The 21,879-nt window shown below is 37.2% G+C and overlaps 1 protein-coding gene and 1 pseudogene across 8 annotated transcripts; one reads left to right on the top strand and one right to left on the bottom strand.

The window, feature by feature from the left end:
- Positions 1 to 1,601: 1,601 nt before the first annotated feature.
- Positions 1,602 to 5,410, bottom strand: LOC149851212 (auxin efflux carrier component 2-like). Of its 8 annotated transcripts, none has more exons than XM_090014193.1 (6): positions 4,183 to 5,410; positions 3,814 to 4,111; positions 3,379 to 3,464; positions 2,818 to 2,975; positions 1,903 to 1,979; positions 1,602 to 1,774 (listed from the first exon to the last, which is right to left on the bottom strand). In XM_090014193.1, the coding sequence occupies exons 1-6, from the start codon at positions 5,408 to 5,410 to the stop codon at positions 1,708 to 1,710; spliced, it is 1,914 nt and encodes a 637-aa protein (XP_089870319.1). In that variant the 3' UTR covers positions 1,602 to 1,707. The 8 variants fall into 8 exon arrangements, with proteins under 8 accessions (XP_089870319.1, XP_089870328.1, XP_089870337.1 ...); XM_090014202.1 differs by having other exon boundaries at positions 3,814 to 4,108; XM_090014211.1 differs by having other exon boundaries at positions 3,814 to 4,102.
- A 4,877-nt stretch (positions 5,411 to 10,287) lies between these two features.
- On the top strand, positions 10,288 to 13,085 carry LOC149851211 (protein argonaute 9-like; annotated as a pseudogene).
- Positions 13,086 to 21,879: the final 8,794 nt, after the last annotated feature.

The raw sequence follows: 21,879 nt of genomic DNA, 5'->3' as shown, positions 1-21,879 counted from the left end.
TCTTACATCTGGGCTTGCCCAGATGGAGTCAGCCCTCTCCCAAATCGATGGTGTCGGCAACCCGTTGTAGTTGTCGGCCATCTTCGGTGCCGGCAACCACCGGGGTTGTCGGTGCCATGAATCTCAATACATGAAAACAAAAATGAAAGATGGAAAAAGAAAACATGAGAGGAAGGGAGGCTTACCTCTTGGCGACACCCCCTAGGCCGGATAATCGTCCGATCATCCTCTCTCCTCTTTTTTCTTCTCCCTAACACTCTCTTTCTCTCCAACTCTTTTTTCAGCCTTTACGCCTTCACGCAGACAACTATTGAGGTAGGGGGCTTGTGGGCCTCTATACATAGAGTCCCACCTGCAACTCCCCCCCCCCCCTTCCCTCCATTAATGGAGACCTCTCCACCTCCCCACCACTGCATTCGTGGGGAGAGGGAGAGGCTTCTCCCTTAATGTCCGATGAATGGGGAGTTTCCCCCTCTTCCTCCCCCAAGAACGTGGGGAAGAGGGAGGGACTCGCCTCTGCCTCATTAATTTGGGTGGGCACGAGCCCACCCTGATTAGGGCGATACAATTGCTTAAAAATCAGAAGATTCAGATTCGAATCAACTATGATCCTGCTGGCCGACCTATTTGCACCACTAATTGACATAGAATTCAATTGCTGCCCTTGGATTTTTATTGCCCTTTGACTAGTGATGCATAATTAGAGTTGGACATTGGTCCAGCCGCACCCATATTTATGCCCAACCCAGACCTTGAACCACCGAAAGCTCAACCCGACTCTTGTTGGATTCGGGCTGAGCTGTGAACTAATTATCAGGCTGGGTTTGGTTCAGCCCAAGTCAGGCCCTTTAAGCCCGATTATAGAAAACAGGCTGGGCAGGGTTGGAATCCATTGAAATAGTGTTTTAGCCCTGCCCATATCCCAACCTGCTTACTAAGCGAGCTATGTCAGGGCCGAGAGTACTATCAGGCTTCAGGCTACATAGGGCAGCCCAAAACCAGCCCATCTCGAGAAGGGGTTGTGTACCTTGGAATAGAACAGCCTTTTTTAAACCAAAAGCATCACCTTGAACCAATCCTAAGATCAAGGACGATACCAAAATCTCTGGACCCCAAATAGAAAATATTTTGAATATGAATCCAGTTGAGTCTGTGCCTGGATCCACCTTGGATTTTGACCCACATCCAAATAGTTGGCCTTCTAGAAGCTAGAACAAACGCACCCAAGAAATTTATGACCGCAGTGAAGTAATTTCCAAATTTGTTTCTATTAGGCAGCGAATAAAGCACGTACATCAAGAAATCACAGTTTGGCCAGAAAATATATTTTTTTACTACCACCAACAGTTATCGTCATGACAATTTTTAAAAAAGGGATAATAAATGGATGGATATCTTTTTTGCCCTCTTGGCTCCTAGTGACCTAAATCACATGCATGACTAATAAAAAGCATTGGTATTAAATGACTTCCAAATTTAAAAATGTCTTGACATTGTGTCTTGCTTCCCTTTTACCCAAGCAAATCACATGCAAGCCCCATATGGGGAAAGAAAAGGAAAAAAGAAAATTACCCGAGACTTGTGTTCTCTCTAGATCTCTCCTAGTTCTTAGTTTTTTTGCATGCATTGGTTAGATATAATTTCTTTCCTTCCTTTGGACGGCCCTTTTTTTTCTTTCTCTCTCCTTATCTGCAACTGTCTTCTCTCTTATAGACCAAGTAGGATGTAGTAGACTATGGTTATAGGTAACGCTATCAGCATGCCAAAAATGACCCTGAATTTCAAAGAAGAAGAAATGTTTCAGAATTTTAGTGTCACGTAGGTCTATGATCCTGAGAGTGATTTCTCCGTGTAAATATAATAAAAAAAGAAACGGATACAAGAAGAAGAAATATTTCTCACGCAGTACTAAGTATGTCTGGATGGAGATTGTATTCTTTTGCAAACACAAATGGAACGATTCCTTGAGGGAGAGAAGCCTGTTGATCGATCCAAAACATGTATAATTAGCCTCATTTTCACACATATATAAGCAAGAGAGAGAGAGCATGTAGACAAAAATGAGTGAAAATTGCACTCAAGGGCTCGGCCTTCCTGGCTAGGGCAACCATCCGTGGTTTGTCACCTGATATACAATGATCGCGGTTGAAAGCCCACAGGGTGCATCCCTTGCACGAGGGCTAAGCTAAGCTGGGTGTGCTCCTCAGTGTGGGCAGAGGGGACCTCAAAGATTTTACGAGCCTGAGGCCTAACAATGTGCGGTCGGTGATGAAGAGCTTTCCCTCAGCCTTGCCAAAGCGAAAAAGGGAGAAAATTTGTGCATGTGTGTGCAAGAAGGGGTTTACGTGTGTATGCATGTGTCCCTTTGTGATAGGGGATCTAGGGATCACTTAAGTGCTCAGCTATGTGATAGCTAATCACATGACAGCATTTCATGTGGAGCTTGAAATCTGTTGCCGTGGGCTTTTGTTGGGTCATGTTATTCGCTAGTATCACATAGCCGGGCACTTAACCGCTTATTGGTTCTGAACTTGTGCCTTTGTTGGGTGGACAGAGAGATTTTCGACAAAAAACGGGAGAAAATTTGTGCGGATTTTTGGGTGCAGAGAGAGAGTGGGGGGGGGGGGGGGGGGGGGAAATGTGAGAGAGAGAGAGATTACTTTAATGTGAAAGGAAAAGAAGGATGAGTGTGGGCGCGCGTGTATATGCATGTTTGCCTGTTCATGTCTGTATATATATATATATATATATATATATATATATATATATATAGAGAGAGAGAGAGAGAGAGAGAGAGAGAGAGAGAGAGAGAGAGACCTGAACAATGGCAACATGCAGAAGGACTCCCCTGATGCCGATGGAGATTGAAGTGGCTGCCATGACAGCCGGGCCAGTAAGAAACCTGACAGCCATCGCAAAGGCAGCAACTGATTTCCCACACGCTATGATCCTCGGCTGTAATGCCATGAATATGCCTGTTCATTCACATACACAAACAACCTCACCTAATTATTTGTCTCTATTGATGACCAACTACAGTTTTGGTACAAACTACGCAGCAGAAAATCAACCACTCAAAAGGCAAAAAGAAAATTATCTATTCATATCTGACTCATGATTGAAAACAACAGATTTGACCTTTTCAGTATGATAGAGGTACCCTTCATTCATTCATTCATTTTGGTTCTCTAGCGTTTTCCCCATCTCATATTTTGATGATATGTAGAGAGAAAACCTTCAAGAAAGAATCTCTATATTGTTTGAGGGGCATTTCGTCATTCTAAATTTTAAGAAAATTAACAGCCTTCTCGACATCTTGTTCAATTCTCTCTCTCTCTCTCTCTCTCTCTCTCTCTCTCTCTCTCTCTCGGTTCATACCTAGACTGAACATAGCCATTCCTAGGCCTGCATCAGAAAGTATTGAAATGGATCCTTGTACGATTGTTGGCATTTTAATGTGCCACCTGCAACATAAAAACAAAAAGCCATTATATTATTGTTCAGCTCTCTCTCATGCTGCCATACACTACAAAACAATATGGAGAACCATACACACAAGTAATTATTGAAATATCATTATCATTAATCCAAAGCGGTGAATGTAATGAATGGCAAAGAAATTTTTCAGTTCATGCTCTTGTTATTGCATTAATCTAAGTCATTAATTTACCTGAAAGAAACAAGTGACCAAGTTAAACCACAAGTAATTAGTGAAATATCATTATCATTAATCCAAAGCGGTGAATATAATGAATGGCAAAGAAATTTCTGGTCATGCTCTTGTTATTGCATTAATATAAGTCATTAATTTACCTGAAAGAAACAAGTGACCAAATTAAACCAAATAGGCTGGAGTAGGTGTTTGGGTTCCTCATGAGTTTCCTCCACACCATAATGAGAATCAATCTTGTCATCACACTTGCTGGAGGCAACTGTGTATTTTTAACCTTTTCCAGCCCAATCTCTGGGTTCTTCTGCAGATCATCACCATCCGTCATCTTTGCATGAGGGCTGCAACCCCCTTCAATTTCCAAATCTCTTTGCAAACCGTTCTCTCCCTCCGCGTCCATCTTCCCCCCAGTGCCATAATTTTCTCCAGAATCTTGCACTACTGAACTCATTATACAAAACCAACAAACACCAAGTTACAAGAATACAGATTCCAAAAGTTTTACAATAGACAAATGCTGAAAAAAAGTGAATCTTCTTTTAGTTGAATACCTTTTGATTTTGAGTCCAGAGCCCCAAAATCAGTAGACACACCTCTGTTCACTGCATGGTGAAGATTTGCTTCAGAAACAGGGGATGCACTCGAGCTCCAAACAAACATATGGAGCTCCTTAGGCGCTGCTTCACTAGATTTCCTGTTTGGAGACCTCACTTGGAAATCACTGGACATCTTTTTCCTACCACCACTGACAAACTCATTGCTCTTGCTCCTACCTCCGCTCTCTTGAGATCGATGCTTCCCAAATCTCATCATGTCCTCTTCAAAATTCGATGTCCTCGGTGTAGGCCCCTTTGAGGAGTTCACGGAGTATATATCACTAGACTGGAAGTTGGATTGCCTAGGACTCTGTAGAAACCCAGTGTTTCCTGGGGGCATCTTCAACATGTTGTAGAAATCTGTGTGGTTGAAGCTTGACCCTCTTGGTGTGGGCTCTCTTGATGTTTGGACAGAATAGATCTCCACCCCTGTGAGATTTGAGGCTCTTGGTGTCATTGAACTGAGCCCATGGTGATGATGATGCCTGTAGGAAGAGAGTGCAGACCTTGAGGATGAGGACTTCCTAACAGTGACATGAAGCTTACCATCCTCCCCAATCTCTGCATCTGCCTGAAGGGCATCCCTCCCATCCAAGGACATCACATCAGACTCCACTTTGAAAGAGGTGATTGATCCTGCTGTCTCTGGGAATTGCTCAATGATGAGTATCTTGGCACCCCTGTACTCAAACATGAACAGCATGAGGGTGTACCATATGATGCTCTGCATCACCACAACCTGAACCATGAGGCTAGCAGAGAAATCACCATACATGCCTCTCATTAGTGGGATACCCATGACCAGGGTGTTGGGCAAAGTGGAAAGAGAGAAGATAGTGATCATCCACTCAAGGCTGCCATTCTTGCCAAACCATACCCACAGGCTCAAGGCCACCAAGATGACCACTTTCTGAAGGGAGTCAGCAGCAATGAATTTGAAGTCCATGGCGTAAGGATCGTTGGAAGATATGAAGTGGAAGGAGAGGAGGGGAACGGCGAAGACAGCGACAAACCTGTTTATGCCTGAGCATTGATCAGGGGTAAAGATCTTCCACCATTTTACAGAACCATAGGCCAAGAACATGGCTACATAGAGAGGCACCACTGCAGCAAAGACATTGTAGATGTCCCCCCCAGTAATCATGTTTCCCTCTAAGTTACAGAGAGAGAGCGAGAGAGATTACAGGGAAATTTACTAGAATCTCTGGTTTTTCAGAGACTAATGCATGGAGAGAGAGAGAGAGATGTACAGGAAAATTTTTACTAGAATCTCTGCTTTCTCAGAGACTAGTGCATGGACCAAGGATAAGAGGAAAATAATTAGGTCTTTGGTAGAGATGAAGGGAAGAAGTGGCGTAAGTTGGCACTCCTATATGGGGCTTGCTTTGCTCTGAGAGCAACAATATTTTCATAAAATAATAAAATATGAGGTGGCTCTTTCCTTCCCCAAGTTTATTATGTCAATGTTAAAAAACATGAATGTCCTTTTTAAAATGATGGAAAGAGATCACAGACGTGTATCTTGACATGATACAGACGCATTGGTGTCTTTTCATAGTGTCTTTTGACGGTTTATTGAGTTTTGAATGTTTGACCTGTGCATGATTGAATCATGATAATATCATAATGACAATTATAATGCTCATGGAATCATGCATGCCCTATATACAAAGAGGAATCATTTCATATATATATATATATATATATATATATATAGAGAGAGAGAGAGAGAGAGAGAGATTTGGTAAGGTCCTGGTCCTTACACGCAGCCATCGGCCTACCTCAGTAGGTATCAAGTCCTATCTCACTAGGTTTCAAGTTAATGGTACTATGGCAATCAATCAGAAGAGATAAAGAGGAACTGTGGAAATTTCTCTTTCAGTTCTACACATGGCTGAACATTTTTTGGGTCCGTCATGTTGGAACACAACAGTGATTTATGCAACATGCAACTCTGCTCCTTAATTTGATATTCTCTGAACTCCATTGTGTTCGATTGAAGTTCTAGTCCAGTCAAAATTGAGGCTGTGGTTGCTCTCATTGTTAGGATAAACTATGGAATATCCCTTGGTACATGGTAAAACACTGCCTTTTAACCTGGGGTTTTACACCAATGAACTCGGTGAGCGGGGGGGGTTAAAAGAAAACATTTCCTGTATTTTTTTTCTCCAAAACCAACTCTCTCTCTCTCTCTCTCTCTCTCTATATATATATATATATATATATATATATATATATATATATATATAGGCCTGCCTAGACAGTGAAAGCTCATGACAGATCTAAACTTTGCCTATGGTCGATAATTCGCCTCGTTTAAGATCTTTCGCCAATAAAGTGAGCAGAAGTTACAGGAAACTAGCATTATATATTTTAACGTTTGTAACACTTAAAGTCTGTTTGGTTATTTGAAATAATTAAATTAGAACTAATCAGTGTGGTTTTTTATAACGTTGCATAGTCGAGCTTCGTCTACAACAGAAGGCCGCCTTCAGCTTGCGTAATGATGATGTGGCCACACTTTCTAAACAATTGCTCACTAGCCGTTGCAATTCTTGAAAAAAGCAAGCTTATGCAACTTGCACTGCACGATGACTTAGAGGATGAGATCTTTTCCCAAGTTGAGCTTATAAAAATCCACATGGATTTTAGTTAAGTCAACCCATCTGAAAATCTAACGGACCATGCAAATTGTACCAAATTACAGTCACTTGCTCAATGGTATGCTGAAGTTCACACAGCCCTCTCTCTGTCTCACTCGCTCTCTTGGATGGAAACGGATTGCCTTGAGAGTTGTAGATAAAAGACCTATGAAGACTCAGCATATATACGTTAGTATTCCTTAAAATAGATTTGACATGAGCTTAGCATAACTAAATATGGACCGTTAAAGGCGAATGATGAGCTTACCCTTCTATATGCACCCGTGAAATAAATCATCACACATACAATCCAAACAGTTGGAAAAGAATCAATAGATTTTTGTCTTGGGAGCGATCCATGCATCCTTCCGGAACTCAGCATACAACCCTCCGTTCTTATGCTCCCTCCAAGTGTGTTTGTTCTCCATTTCTTCCTTAACAGTAAATGGCAAGTCTTTGGGAAATATCTACAATGAGAAGAAAAAAGAAGGCATCAAGAGACCTTTCTAGACTAATCTTAGACACTAAGGGTATGTTTGATGGTTTGTCCAAGATTGGACAAAATGAACAAAAAAGACAAAACAAAACATTGGTTTTATTTGTTCCGTAACAACTGTTCTAAGTCCAACGTTTGTTTGGACTATACTCGGATGTTATGTTCCAAATGACCATTGTTTGATGACGATGTGCGGACAACTTGGATAGTTATGAATAATCGGTCAAATTACTTGGTTTTGAATATTTTGTCTGCCCACAATTCACCCTTTCCTTCTCCTCTCCCTTGATTCCACCCCAAAAGTTTCACCTTCTCTAGCCCCCAATCTACCACAAGCCCTTCGTCTATTGCCTCCCTTGGAAACCTCCTCCCCACAACCAAAACTAGGCTTATTTCAACCACCACTAGGACTGCTGCCACCGCCAGCTTCACCATTCAGACGGCACTCTTCGGCTACAGCCACCAAAATCCCCGTCTTGTCGAGAAATTCACCGAGTTCCACCAAGTTTCCATGGGCCACCATCACCGGAACTATGGCTGCCTGTGTCATACTATTACTCGTCGGGTTAGTCCTCTGGTCGTTGCGGAGTAGAGCTCGACGAAACCAGCGCTACCAAGACGATGATGCATTTCTGTGATTAGGGATGATTCAAGCATTTCTCCGGCCTACTCAGGCAAACTGGGGGTGCTGCAGCCGAAAAGAGTGGTGTTGTCTCCGACAACCTTGTGGATATGGAGGTATATGTTCAGTTACTGGGAGCTCACCGACGCGACCAGCGGGTTCATGGCGCATAACCTGATCGAAGAGGGCGGGTTCTGGTTTGTCAATAGGAGGCGATTGCCTGATGGGTAGGAAGTCGCCGTGAAGAGGCTAAAGGAGACTGGATCATGGCAGGCAAAGAGGCAGTTCCAGGCATAGGTGGAGATAATCAGCAGGGTGCACCACCTGAACCTGGTGTCCCTGCTGAGCTACTGCATTTGCAAGGAACAGAGGCTTCTGGTCTCTGAGTTTGTTCCCAAGGGCACCCTCGAGCAGCACCTCCATGGCAGGCACTCCTCCCTCGATCTTTTCTTTATTTTTTTTGGTCTGCCTCTACTCGTCCGCCAGCTGCACACAAGAGGGGTCGGGCACGCCCCGTCAAGAAACAATAAAATATCTTCTTTCTGTTCCTGTAATTTTTGTAAGGTAGGGGGTAGGACAATTTTAACATGTTTTTATGAATGCGGCGGACAATGTTCCGCGCGTTCACCGCATCCAATGTTTGCTACAAAGCCTATTTTTTTGGCCTTTTTGTCTCGCGCATCGCGTAGGATGCACCATCAAACACCTAAGGAAATGTTTGGTTGCTCCTTTAAATAATGATTCTGAATCCACATAAATTAGAAAGTACTCACAGGTTACCTTTTTTATGTTTGATTGAGACCCCCATGTGATTCTTAATCACGTGGTCCTGAATTATATTGATTCTTAATCATTCTTAAAAGAGCAACCAAATGTGCCCTAAGATCTTTTCTCAAACCTGCCCCCATCTCGTATCAAGAAATAGATAAATAGACACGATTAGGGGGCACATACCAACAGGAAATAACAAGTTAATGTATGTTGCTCTTTACTGTAAATCCTAGTAACAAATAACATGATTTTATCACAATATTTTTAAATCCAGATATAATCATGAAAAATACCACAATATTGTTGCAGCACCTATGTTAACTCTCACTTTTGTTTCACTAGTGCAAAAGATGCGCCAATGAAAGTGTTTTTTCATAGGTGAATGTAAATTGTGCTTGTAAAAGCTTTGCCGAGGCTTTACGCAAACACTGTGCCAGTAACACTGAAATTTCTTGTAGTGCAGAAAGTCATAAGTGTGTAAATCTCATTAATTGGACCCTAGAGATGTGTCGAACATAGTTTGCATGTTAAGGAACAAGTTTTGAATGTATTTTTCAATGTAAGAATATGCTTTTTTCAAATAAAAAATGATCGTATTGTACAACAACAATGATGCATTTCCCAAAATATCTTATAATTTTTAAAATCTTTCCAATTTCTAAATTCACAAATTTTCGGCTTTGAAAGAACCTTTTAACCTTTGTACAAGCGAATTTCTTCTAGATATGTGAATTTTCTTTCAAATATGAGAATATGTGAATTTTCTCTCAAATATGAGAATATTTGAATTTTCTCCAAAATATACAAATTTTCTCCTAAATATGCAAATTTTCTATCAAATATGTAAATTTTCTCTCAAATATGAGAATATGCAAATTTCCTCCCAAATATATATTTTTTTCTCTTAAACATGTAAATTTCTTCATAAATATGTGATTTCCCTCCCAAATTTGCAACTCATGATTGTGAATTGTACTATATTTGTGATTGTCCTCCAGCCTGTGCCATTTTTTTATGAATGTTCGCATATGTGTAAGGACATAAACAAATGTGAGAGTATTTAGTAAAAGGAGGTTTGTTCATTTTAAGAACATTCACTACAAGAAAAATGTTAATTATCGATGAAAATTTATGACGGAAATAATCTGTCGCAAATTTGTGATGAATTAGCTAGAGAAAACTAGTCATCCCTAAAATTGGAATTAGTTGAAGAATTAAGGATGAAAACATTCTGTCTCAAACGTCGTCGCTAATTAGCGACGGATTCACGATGGAAACATTTTGTCTCAAACTCCATCGCAACTTCACGACGGATGAGCGACAAAAAATTTTTCGTCGCTACTTTGCGGTAGCGTTTGAGACGGAATGTTTTTGTCGCTACTTTTTGATATAAAACGGTTGCCTAGGGCACAAAATTCTCTCTCTTTCTGATTACCCTCAAATCGGCTTCTTCGTCTGAACGCCGACCTCCTCTTTCCTTCCCTGTTCAAATGTTGGCCAACAACCGACCTCCCCGCGCCGTCGTCGTGGCCTCTCACCTCACCTTCTTCTCCTCCTTCCTTCCCCATTCGTGGCATCGTTGGAGCTGTGCCATCGTTGACACCTCTGCTGGTCGACGTTCCTCTTCCCTTCTCCCCTTCTCCGTTCGCATTCGGCCGGAGCCGGATGCCATTGCCGTCAACCATTGCTGGAGTCGCATCGTCGCCGACCCCCTGCTAGCCGAAGGGCACCACCTTCTTCTCCTCCTAATGTTCTCAGCCGACTGCCCTCTCTGCGTCTACACCTCCTTCCTTCTCTGTTTACCAATCGTCTGGAGCCACACCGTCGTCGTGACCACCACCGCCTCTTCCTCTGTTTCCTTTCCCTGCCTCGCACGCAGTCGCCGCATTCCCCTTTTCGTTCAAGCACTGACCGAAAGTGGTGTCGTGACTCGTTGTCGTCGCCTGGGTCTCCCATCACCACCCTCATTCCTACCTTGTTCGGGTATCTATCACTGAAGGAAAATCCCTCGTCAAAATTTTGCCTTCTCCAAAGGTATAACTTTGTTAGACTTGCTTCATCCTTTATAATATAAATTAGCATCTTATGGTGCTTACTGCCCAGTTGTTTTCTATTTTTCTTTGAGGCTTTATTAAAGCTTGTTTTTGGCAATGGGGAGTCATTTGCACCACGAAATGGATGGTGGAACTTTAATCAGAAGGTACCTATTTTCATTTATTTGCATATATGAGTCTCTTTGTTGTTCTCTGCTGGATCTTCTAGTCTGAAGTGAATATAGTTCTGATTAGCAACTTCTATGTACAGCAAATGCTTAAACCTATCAGTATTGAACGTTGGGCAATCATCAATTTTTCTGCAAGATGTGATACAAGTCATCTTGCTAGGGAGTTTGCTAATACTGGCAGGAGCAAGGGCATTATAAGTTTTTGGAATATCTTTCTATTACTTTCATTTTCATCTTGTCTTCAATTTTTATGTTATAGCTTGTTTCATTAATACTAACACTCTTATTATCAGAATATTAAACCACCATTCGCCACATTCAAAGAGTATTCTGAGTTTCGGAATGCTCCACCTGCCATCAGAGCGGAAAAATGTTTGATCAGATAAAATCAAAACTACCTAGACCTCCACAGTTCCTTCTTTGTGTTTTAGCTAAGAGGAAAAACTCATATGTCTATGGTATCATTTCTTAATGCAATTCTTGAGAATCTTACCCTTGCCAATTTTATAAATATGTACATGCAGATAAGTGTGGTTATTTTCTTTGATTTAGGGTCATGAAAGAGGAAAAATCTCTCTGAATTGGGTATTGTGACCCAGTGTATGGCACCTTCCCATAAAATCAATGATCAATATCTCACTAATATATTACTGAAGATCAATTCTAAGGTACTTCATTGTTTGCAATTTTTTTGTTTTATTATCTTATTATCTCTAGCATTTTGCTAAAATGCCTTTTGAATTTTGTGTGCTTTAAAATCAGCTTGGTGGGATTAATTCCTTGCTTGCTATCGAGAAATCACCATCTGTTCCAATAATCTCTTCATCACCAACCATAATTTTTGGAATGGATGTCTCATGAATCACCTGGTCAGTCTGATATGCCATCAATTGCTGCGATAATGTGCTCTCTCAGTGGTACCTAATCTTTAATTACATCATTTTCTTTTTTAAACTCTCATATTGTAGAAATGTATATTATATATAGGTATATTTCATTATCTGTGTACGTTTTCCTCACTAATTGATGTTTATATAACAATTTTTTATTGGTTTTCACTTGTATCTTTTTATGTGTTCAACATAGCAGGTTGTGAGCTCTCATGATTGGCCCTTAATTTCTCGGTACCGGACATCTGTTAGGACAAAATCTCCTAAAGTAGAAATGGTAGATTCTCTCTTCAAGCTTACTACCGACAACAAAACTGATGGGGGATTTATCAGGTTGAGTCAAATATTTCATGATTTTACAACCAACACATTGTTTATGACTAATCGGTGTATAAGTTGTTAGCTTGGTTCTTTGTGATTAGTTTTTAGATATTCAATTGCTTTTTAGAGAGCCAAGGGGTGTTTGGTTTAGGCCATTGAAATGATTTTTTTATGAAACGTGTGACGTTTACCATTTTTTTCCACTTGTTCATTTGCTAAGATCTTGCCTACTTACATCTTTCTTTTGTCTAAAATAAAACTTGGGTGGGATATGTTGTGTTCAATCTAATTTTTTAATCAATATAATGTTGCAAATTTTTCCTAAAGTGTGCAGCCAAACGGCTGCCAATACTTTATGTCTTGGTTATGTTGCTTGGAGGTTACTATAGTGTATTCCTGAATTCAGTTTCATTGCTTGTTTATTTGCAGAGAATTTTGATTGACTTCTATCAGAGTGCCACGCAAAGGAAGCCTGAGAAGATAATTTTTCGGTGCAGTTGTGCTACTTTTTTAATCATTAGGCAAAATGTAATGGTTAATAGTTATACTTATAACTTCATTCCATTTCATTTTGTTGACAATCAGGGATGGTGTGAGTGAATTTCTGTTCAATGAAGTCTTAAATATTGAATTGGAACAGATAATCAACGTCAGTTTTATGTGTTTTTTTATTACTATAAAAGTTGTACATGAGACCAATTGCTAGTTTGCTCGGTAACCATTTTTGCAGGCATGTGATTTTCTTGAATCTGGCTACAGACCCAAGATCACTGTCATTATTGCACAGAAGAACCATCACATAAAGCTTTTCCAGAATGGACCTGACAATGTGTCGCCTGGTAGGCGTCTTTAACAAATGCTTTCTGCAACATGCTTAATTAGTCCCAAATGCTCACCATCTTTGCCATAGGTATTGTTGTCGACACCAAGATCTGTCATAGCTAATGTGTTTCATATTTAATTTTTTGTTATAGTCATGTGTACTAACTTTCTAAAATTATTTGTAGGCTTTGAATCGCTTCGCGACTGCGAAGGAGGAACAGGACGCGAGGCTAGTGTGGCAGAAGGTGATTGTCAGTCAATTTGCCGACATGTTTCACAATATGCAGACTGCAATAATAAAAGCAGCTGGTGGGATAGATGATTCACTGCAGTGGAAGGGCCATGACCCTTCTACTACCAGGACAGATTATTGGGATGCAATGTGCGACAAGTGGGCGAGCCATGAATTTCAAAACCGCTCAGCAAAGGCTGCATAGAACCCAGCAAAGATGCTTGATGCCCATCTACACACAGGTGGTTCTAGGACTTTTAGGAGCCACCAAAAGAAAATGGTAACTCATCAATATATATATATATATATATATATATATATATATATATATATATATTATCAAATTTATAAGTATTTTTGCATACTTTCTAATTGATTTTTTTATCATTTAACCTTGCAGGAAGCCGAAAAAAGGAGTTCATGTGCCTTACGAGGATGTGTTTGTTGAAACACATAAAAGTAAGAGCATGGGAGAGATCATATCAGAGAAGGCGAAAACGACAACAGTATATATTTATTGTATTAATAAACATTGTAATATACAAATTACCATGAATTACATTATCATAAATATGGTAATTCTTAATTATTAATTCATACTGTAATCATTACTTTGTAGGAGTCATACGAGCAACAGATGGTAGAGCGATATGGTGATGACTTCACTCAGCATTCGCCTTTTGATCATGTAGCATGGGTGACTGCAACCGGTGAACCCAAAAAAGGTTGTGTGTTCGGGTTTGGGAGTAATATAAACACCACAACAGTTGTTTCCTTTTCCAGCCAGGGATCTCAGAGTTCTCCTGCCAACATCAACTCTCAGTGTTCGATTGACCATGCTATTTCTTGGGATGGTGTCTGTCAGCTTCTTCAGGACACAATGCATGACTTTTTACATGAAGTCATTCCCAACCTTATCCATAATAAGTTGTGCACCTTTTTTTGGGACAGGAAAACTTCGTTTGCCTTCAACATGAGCTCTGGTGCTCGTCAGGTATGTATAACGTTTATTTCAATGCATATCTAAAGTTTCATGTGATTAGTTTTATGTCGTTAGATTTCAATACGTATATGCCTATAATATTTCATTGTGTCATTAGTTTTTAGGGACTCTACATGTATCATTTATTGGCCCTTGAATTTTGTTAATGTCCTTCACTTTATTGCTAGTCTATGTGTCATTCAGTCATGTTACTTTGATTGCCTTAGATTAGGTGCATTGCATATAATTTATGTCATTATATTTTGTTTATCAATATTAACATTTTGGTTCTCTTGTAGGATGCTGGAGATAATCAGCGTAGAGGAGCTGATGGAGGCATAGATAAAGCGGCAAATTGAGACAATGAAGAGGATGATGCTCCAAATCTTGGCGAGGAGTAACTTCATGTGTTGAATTTGTTTCACGTACTTGTTGTTTCAAACAAAACTCTTTGTATATGTTCACCTACTTGTTAAATTTGTTTCACTTATAACTTGTGTTAAATTTGTTTCACCTACTTTGTATATATATTTTTTATGTGTACTTTGTCTTTTATACACAGGTTATATAAATTGTATAACGAGAATTTTTTTCTCGATATTTATATTTCAAACAAAATCATTTTATTTTTTTAAAATTTTGCGATGGATTAGCGATGGATATTATTTGTCTCAAAAACTTAATCAGACGGTGTTTTGAGATGGAATATAATCCATCGCTAATCCGTCACTAAATTGGTGATGGAATTTAGAGATGGATATGTATTCGTCGTTAAATGTTCGTGATAGATTAGTGACATATATATATATATATATATATATATCGCAAAACCAAATTAGTGCTTATTTAGCGACGAACTCATGACGAATCATGACATTCGCTAATCCATCACAAATTAGCGATGAAAGTAGCAACAGATCAGTTATGTCGCTAATTAGCAATCAAGAAATTACGACGGACACTATCCATCGCTAAGCCATCGTCAATCCATCGCTAAACGGATTAGCAACGGATTTGCGATGGATTAGCGTCGGATAGCATCCGTCGCTAATCTGCAGAATTCTTGTAGTGATTCACAATGAGAAAGTACAATCATTATATATATAGTGAGTGGTAGCTGCCTAACACTCACCTGGCGAGATGCCAGTGGACTCACATGCACTTTTGAGGCATTGCTAAAGGCGTTAGCGACACTTTAAGGTTTTTACCTTTAATGGCACTTTTGCAAATACCACACATGAGACCCTTTGCTTGACATGTCTTGACATTCATAAATATATTATGACATTTGCAACCATGAGTTGCAAAGGTTCTCAAAATGTGTGAACCTCGTTTTACTAAAATTACATAAGTGGCACAAGTAAGATGACATTCAAAGATACATGTTTATATGTCTTGTTTTATTATATTTTTAGGATGAATATCGCATATTTAAGAAAAAAATCACATATTTAGAGAAAAATTGCATATTTAGAAAGAAATTTACATATTTAGAAAATCGCATATTTAGAAAGAAATTCGCATATTTGGGAGAAAATTTGTGTATTCTCATTTTTTCGAGAAAGTTCTCATATCTGGAGAAAATTTACTTATGTGAAGGGTAAAAAGGTTTTTTTTAGAATAAAAAATTTATGAATTTGGACATCAGGTGGATTTTGAAAATTGTAGGGCATTTCAAGAAACATGTCATTTCTATCATACAATTTGTCTATTTTCCATTTTTCTAAGTGGTGTGTGGTGTATCTTAGATTTTTGAGAAAAACCTAATTACGCAAGGCAATCATATGTCCAAAACATGTTTCCCACTAAATAAACTTTGTTAGTCATTTCTATAGGACTTGATTCACAAGAATAGTCAAGAAAAAACTTATGGCATATCCACAAATCTTAATTTTTGGATTTTCTTAGAGAGGATAACCTTGTGAATTTTTAAAAAAATTATTTTTTCTTGGGAAAAATTGCATAAATTCAAAATATATAAGAAAGTATGTAAAAATATAATGAAATAACACAAAATAGATAAAAACAATTTTTTTTTGGCGCAAACACGATGCTACTAAAAAGATTGTTTTTCATGTGTAAGTTCTTCATTGGCACTCGACTTGCACCAATAAAAACTTTTACTGGCGCACTTATTTACTGCAAAAGCAAAAGTGGCAAATATAAATTTATATATATATATATATATATATTGAAGAAATAAAACTAAAACACAACATTTAAACAAGGAAATGGTAACCTCAGAAGCAATTTTTATTTCACAAAAAACCTTCCTGGTAGTATCGATACTTGAAGAAATAGCCAATAACTTCATTTGAAGTCTTGAACATCTTAAACAAAACTTTGGTTTTGAGAAAAGTTACCATTATGCAATGTATTTGTGTGACGCTCCAAAATTTCTAACTGATGAAATTTAGGAAAATTTAAAAATTTTGTAGTCAATCCCTTTTTCAGAGTTAAAATGATAGCTTCAGCGTAATAGCAGTTCGAAAAGTCCAAGTTAGTGAACCACGGGTAGGTTTCAGGCAAAATTTCTATGAAACAGATTGGGTCCCCAAATGTCTCAGATTTAGGCCTGCATTTCTATGCAATCATTCAAAACCATAAAGATTCAAACAATGATTTGGATATAAATTGTTGTATACAAAAGTCCTTATATAAAATATTAAAATATGCTCAAGAGCGAACAATAGAGAAAATGTATTCTTGATATCGTTGTGTCATCACACCATCGCTTGCAGCAGCAATCTACTCATCACTTGGATCCCATAAAATGAGTGAGACTCATGAAATCCTAGTAGATACAACAATGTTATATAATTGTACAAGACTAATACAAGTATTTATCAAAGTTTAAAACATTGTATCTCATGCAATTGAGCAAACCACAAATTTGTATAAGTGGAATGTCTTTTTTTAAGCAGTGTATGCATCATACCTTTGTTTCGATAATTACCTACCTGTGGGTAATCACAGGATAAAATCGTGGAAACAATAGAGACTATTTGAGGGTTTATTATTTTATGTAAATTGATGATCTAAATGACTAGCTGAGTCTGATCCAAAGGTGATGGTATAGTAACCGAGATATAATTCTCTAGAAGCATAAATAAATGGAGGATGCATCATAACTTTTGCAGAAGTTGTGGGATCTGCCACCTAGAATAATAATTGGTAGCCATGTCCCCTAACTTCGATGATTGAGGATGCCAAGTCATTGTCACTCGAGGAGCATAGTTGTTAACAACATTGTCCATCAGAGCTTGTACCTCTGATCCTCTCTCTTGATAGAACTCAAAGTTGAATGGTTTATCGGGTCTTCTTTTATTAAAGCAACTCATTCAACATACTCTGGTCTTTTAAACTAAAATTAGCATCTTGCCTGTGAAGATGATCCTAGTATTTGAATATAATTTTCTTTCTATAATATTGTGCATTGTTGCACCAAGAGGTTTGTTATAAACTTCTATTCATTCATCAGTGTACGAGCATGTCTTGCATGTCTGATAGTACCAATGCAATGAGAATCAGCCTGATTTTCAAAAGAGAACTAACTGAAAAAAATATAAATTTATGATTTCTCAAACCTCAAGACAGGGCATATCCGTGTCATTCCAGATGTAAAATGAAAAGACTTGACATAAGTATGACTGAAGTATACGTAGTCGCAGACGTTTGTCCAAAGAGTAGACTCAGTTGCAAATATATGAATCATGACAGTCACAACTTTTTAAAGTTCAAACCTGGTAGGAACAATGTTTCAAAAAATGCTCCAATATTTGAAAAATGTTTGATGCATACAAATGTAGGATCTTTGATGCATGCGAGCATGGGAGTGTTATTTAATTTGTGAAATAAGCAGCGCATGTAGATGCCTAATATCTTGTACATGCAGACATAAAACACTTGTTTTATTTTATGAAACATCAGAGGCATAGAGACTTAGAGTCTCGTATTTAACCCTTTTGGAATTAAATCAAAGCAAAAATACGTAAAATTGTGAACTTTAAATAAATGCTAGCATAATTTAAAGTAAGCACGAATACGCAAAACTACACACTCTAAATAAATGTGTGCATAATTTAAACAAAGCATGAGTTATCACAGAACCGCGTACTCTAAGTAAAACATACTTATATATGTATATATATATGTAGACATATAACAAAGCAACGTCCATCAAAAGGCCATCATAAATAAAGTAGAAGTATGCAAAATTGCTTACTTTAAATAAGTGTACACGTAATTTATAATAGAGTTGGAGTACACCAAACTGCGTACTCTCTCTCTCTCTCTCTCATATATATATATATATATATATATATATATATATATATATATATATATATATATATATATATATATATATATATATATATATAACTACACATATAAAAAAGCATCATACGCCAAAAGGTCATCATAAATACACAGCAGTACGCAAAATTGCATACTTGAAATAAATGCATAATTTAGATAAAGTCAAAGTATACAAAACTGCATACTTCAAGTAAACACATGCATATATATGTATAATAATGATATTATATATATATTTGATGTAAATGTCAATACATATATTAGAAGTGTTCAATCATCATTATCGTATGTATTTTTCCTACCTCAGAGATAGTTCAAACTTTTGACGATTCTAAGCGTAGGCGCTATTTTGCTCTGCCTCAATTTTCATGCTAAAGGTATGAAATGTCATAAGTTGCACTGATATGAAGCGCTTAAAAGGGTTTTTATCAAACTGTGAAAAGAACAAAGGTTAACTCTCATTTTTGGCAAAAAAGGTGGCTATTGCGTCACTAGGGTCGAACTCGAACCTTGTTCGAGCCATTTGGAGAGAATCGGGTTCATCAAGGCTTAACCCAAGTTGGCTCAGTTTAAGATCACAAGAGGATGCATGATTTAGGGCTCAACTGAGGTGGGCTCGGTTGAGCTCGAGCAAAGCTCATAAAAAATATCCTAGAAAAGAAAATGGATGATATGGCTCGACTAGGGCTCAAATGAGTCAGACTCGCTTGGCCTCAAGCTGAGCTCTGTATAGGTGAGACAAAGGGCCTGGATTAGTTGGCTCAGCCAAGCCAGGTGTAAAACCCACAAATTTTTGATATTTTATGAAATAACATTGAATTAAGGCTAAAATATTATTGGAGATTAAGATGAGAATTTATTTATAATTCAAACATTCATCAGTATTTAGAATAAATTTCCAGTGGAGAATTTATTCTGAATCAGGGTTTCGATTTTTAATGAGGTTTGAATTTGAATTCGGATTTAATAAATATGTCTCAAATATTATAATTAGATTTGAGTTTGATTCAAATCTAAGTTAAGACTTGATCGAATGTTAATTCAAGTTTGAAAAAATATAATAAATTGTATTTTTGAAACTACGATTTTAAATTTAGTTCAAAAGTAATACATGTGATTCTTCAGGGTATTTTTAATTAATACATAATAACTTTTTATGAGAAATAAGTGTAAAAATATGAATTAGCTTAAGAGAAATTATAAGAAATATTGTATGAAAGAGTTGATTTGAGTTGATTTTTATAAAATTCGCATTCATAATCGAATTTATGAAAAAGAACAAAATTTAATAAAATAACCAGTAAATTTCACCAAAATAAAGTTGAATAGGATTTTAGACGAATTTAGGATAACTCAATATATATGTAATGTAAATTCAATAAAATTGAATTTAGTTTCATGAGCTTGAAATCTAATGTACAAAAAAATAAAATAAAATATTCAAAACGACACTTGTCCTGCCGACCCTGGTAGAGATCACTTTCGAAGTTTGTTTATGAGAAAACATCATTTTTAGAAAATAAATTAAGCAGTCTAGATAATGATAACTTACATTGAATATAGAGTATGTAAGACTTAGACAAAATATTCTAAGTGTAGTAAAAAATACCTTATAGAGTTCAAATTTGTCAGAAATTATTTTTGAGAAATTTGAATTTTTACTCTAAAGGGATACTTAAAATAAAGAATTTAAATATATAGGAGTTCGAATTTTCATAGATGAAATTTAATTATATTAAGTTTAGTTTGAACTTCATTTGTTGACATTTCATGCAAATTCACATTTATAATTTGAAAAGGATTTCATTTGAATTTGATTTGAATTAAACTGGAATTTCACTTAATGAAATGGAATTCAAAATTTAACAAAATTTAATAAATTGATAGGAGTCCATAGGTGGTACTCCAATATATAGGTTTAAATATATATATATATATATATATATATATATATATATATATATATATATATATATATATATATATATATATATATATAAAGCTTTAAAATCAAATTAGAATTCAAGTTACCAAAAAAAATTAAAAAGAAGAGGAAAAGTCAAAAGTTTTTAAAAAAAAACAAGCCCCATAAGAGGCGGCGTTAATTCTAGAGAGTTCCATTAGGTTATGGGCTGGACCAAGAAGGAAAGAAGAAAAGAGTAAAAAAATAAAATAAAATAAAATAAAACTCTAACTTTGACTAGTCAACTTACTTACTTGGCAAGCAAATTGAGAAGATAAGGAGAGAAAGGTTATGGAAACTATCCTAAACCTAAGATCAAGGGCTAGGATTAGTTCCAGCCCTTGATCCAACCCTACCAATATAAATAGAGGAGGGGTTCACGCCCGCCCCTTATTTTTCCTTCTAATTTTTCTAAAACCTCTTTGTCTTCACCAAAGAAATCCCTCTTCTCCTTCCCTCTTCCCCACACCAAAACCTTTGTGTCTCCACCTTTAGCTTAGCAAGGGCGGTATCCACGATCATGTGTAGAGCGTAAGGAGGGTGTGGGTGAGGTCATTGTTTGTGTTGAACAGCCGATTCATGGTAGAAGAATGAGTTACGTGCGTAGGATCAATTTTTTGCCAAGGTAGGGAGTTAGATTCTTTACACAAAATTCAGAATTCATGGGTATGAATTCCTTTGATTTTTCATAAGTAGAAATCCTAAACCATGCCTCCCACATATAGGTTTCGGTTAGGGTTATTCATTTATGTGATAGAAAGAGGTTTTCGAAAGAAAACCCCTTTAAAAATTATTTTCTCTCAAAACTGATTTCTTTAGAAAATAAAATCGTAAAAACTGTAAAATATGCATGTTACTTTGGTTGTTTTTCTGAATATTTTGATTTGAATTAGTAGACTATGTTTATATTGAAATTATGTAAAAAATTAAATGATTTCTACGGTTGTTTTCATGAGAAAATAAATGTTTTGTATTTCAGGTTTCTTAGAAAAAATTTTGGTTTCATATTTTTGGCCTCACACCCGATCGGTAAATCACTTGTATCTTCCTCGTCCAGAGAAGTTTTAATGAGAGGATTATTGCGTTGGAAAGATAACAAAATTTTTCATCTACTTTGCAGTTTTGGGCTCTGTTCATGTGTAAACACCTCAAATTTTCACCCCCATCCAGTGTTTATATATTTCATGTGCCATTGCATATCATTACATGCATTCAACATACCATTTCATTGCATTGCATATCATTGCATGTCATTACATCTCATTTTCGAGATCCAGCACTCCTATTTTCAAAATATTTAATCCAGATTCGAGTTTTAAAATTTTTCT

This window comes from Nuphar pumila, chromosome 1 (assembly GCF_984573655.1).
Source record: "Nuphar pumila chromosome 1, dmNupPumi1.hap1.1, whole genome shotgun sequence".
Lineage (NCBI taxonomy): Eukaryota > Viridiplantae > Streptophyta > Magnoliopsida > Nymphaeales > Nymphaeaceae > Nuphar > Nuphar pumila.
Note: the sequence above shows the minus strand (reverse complement) of the source record. Positions and strands in the feature narration are given on the sequence as shown.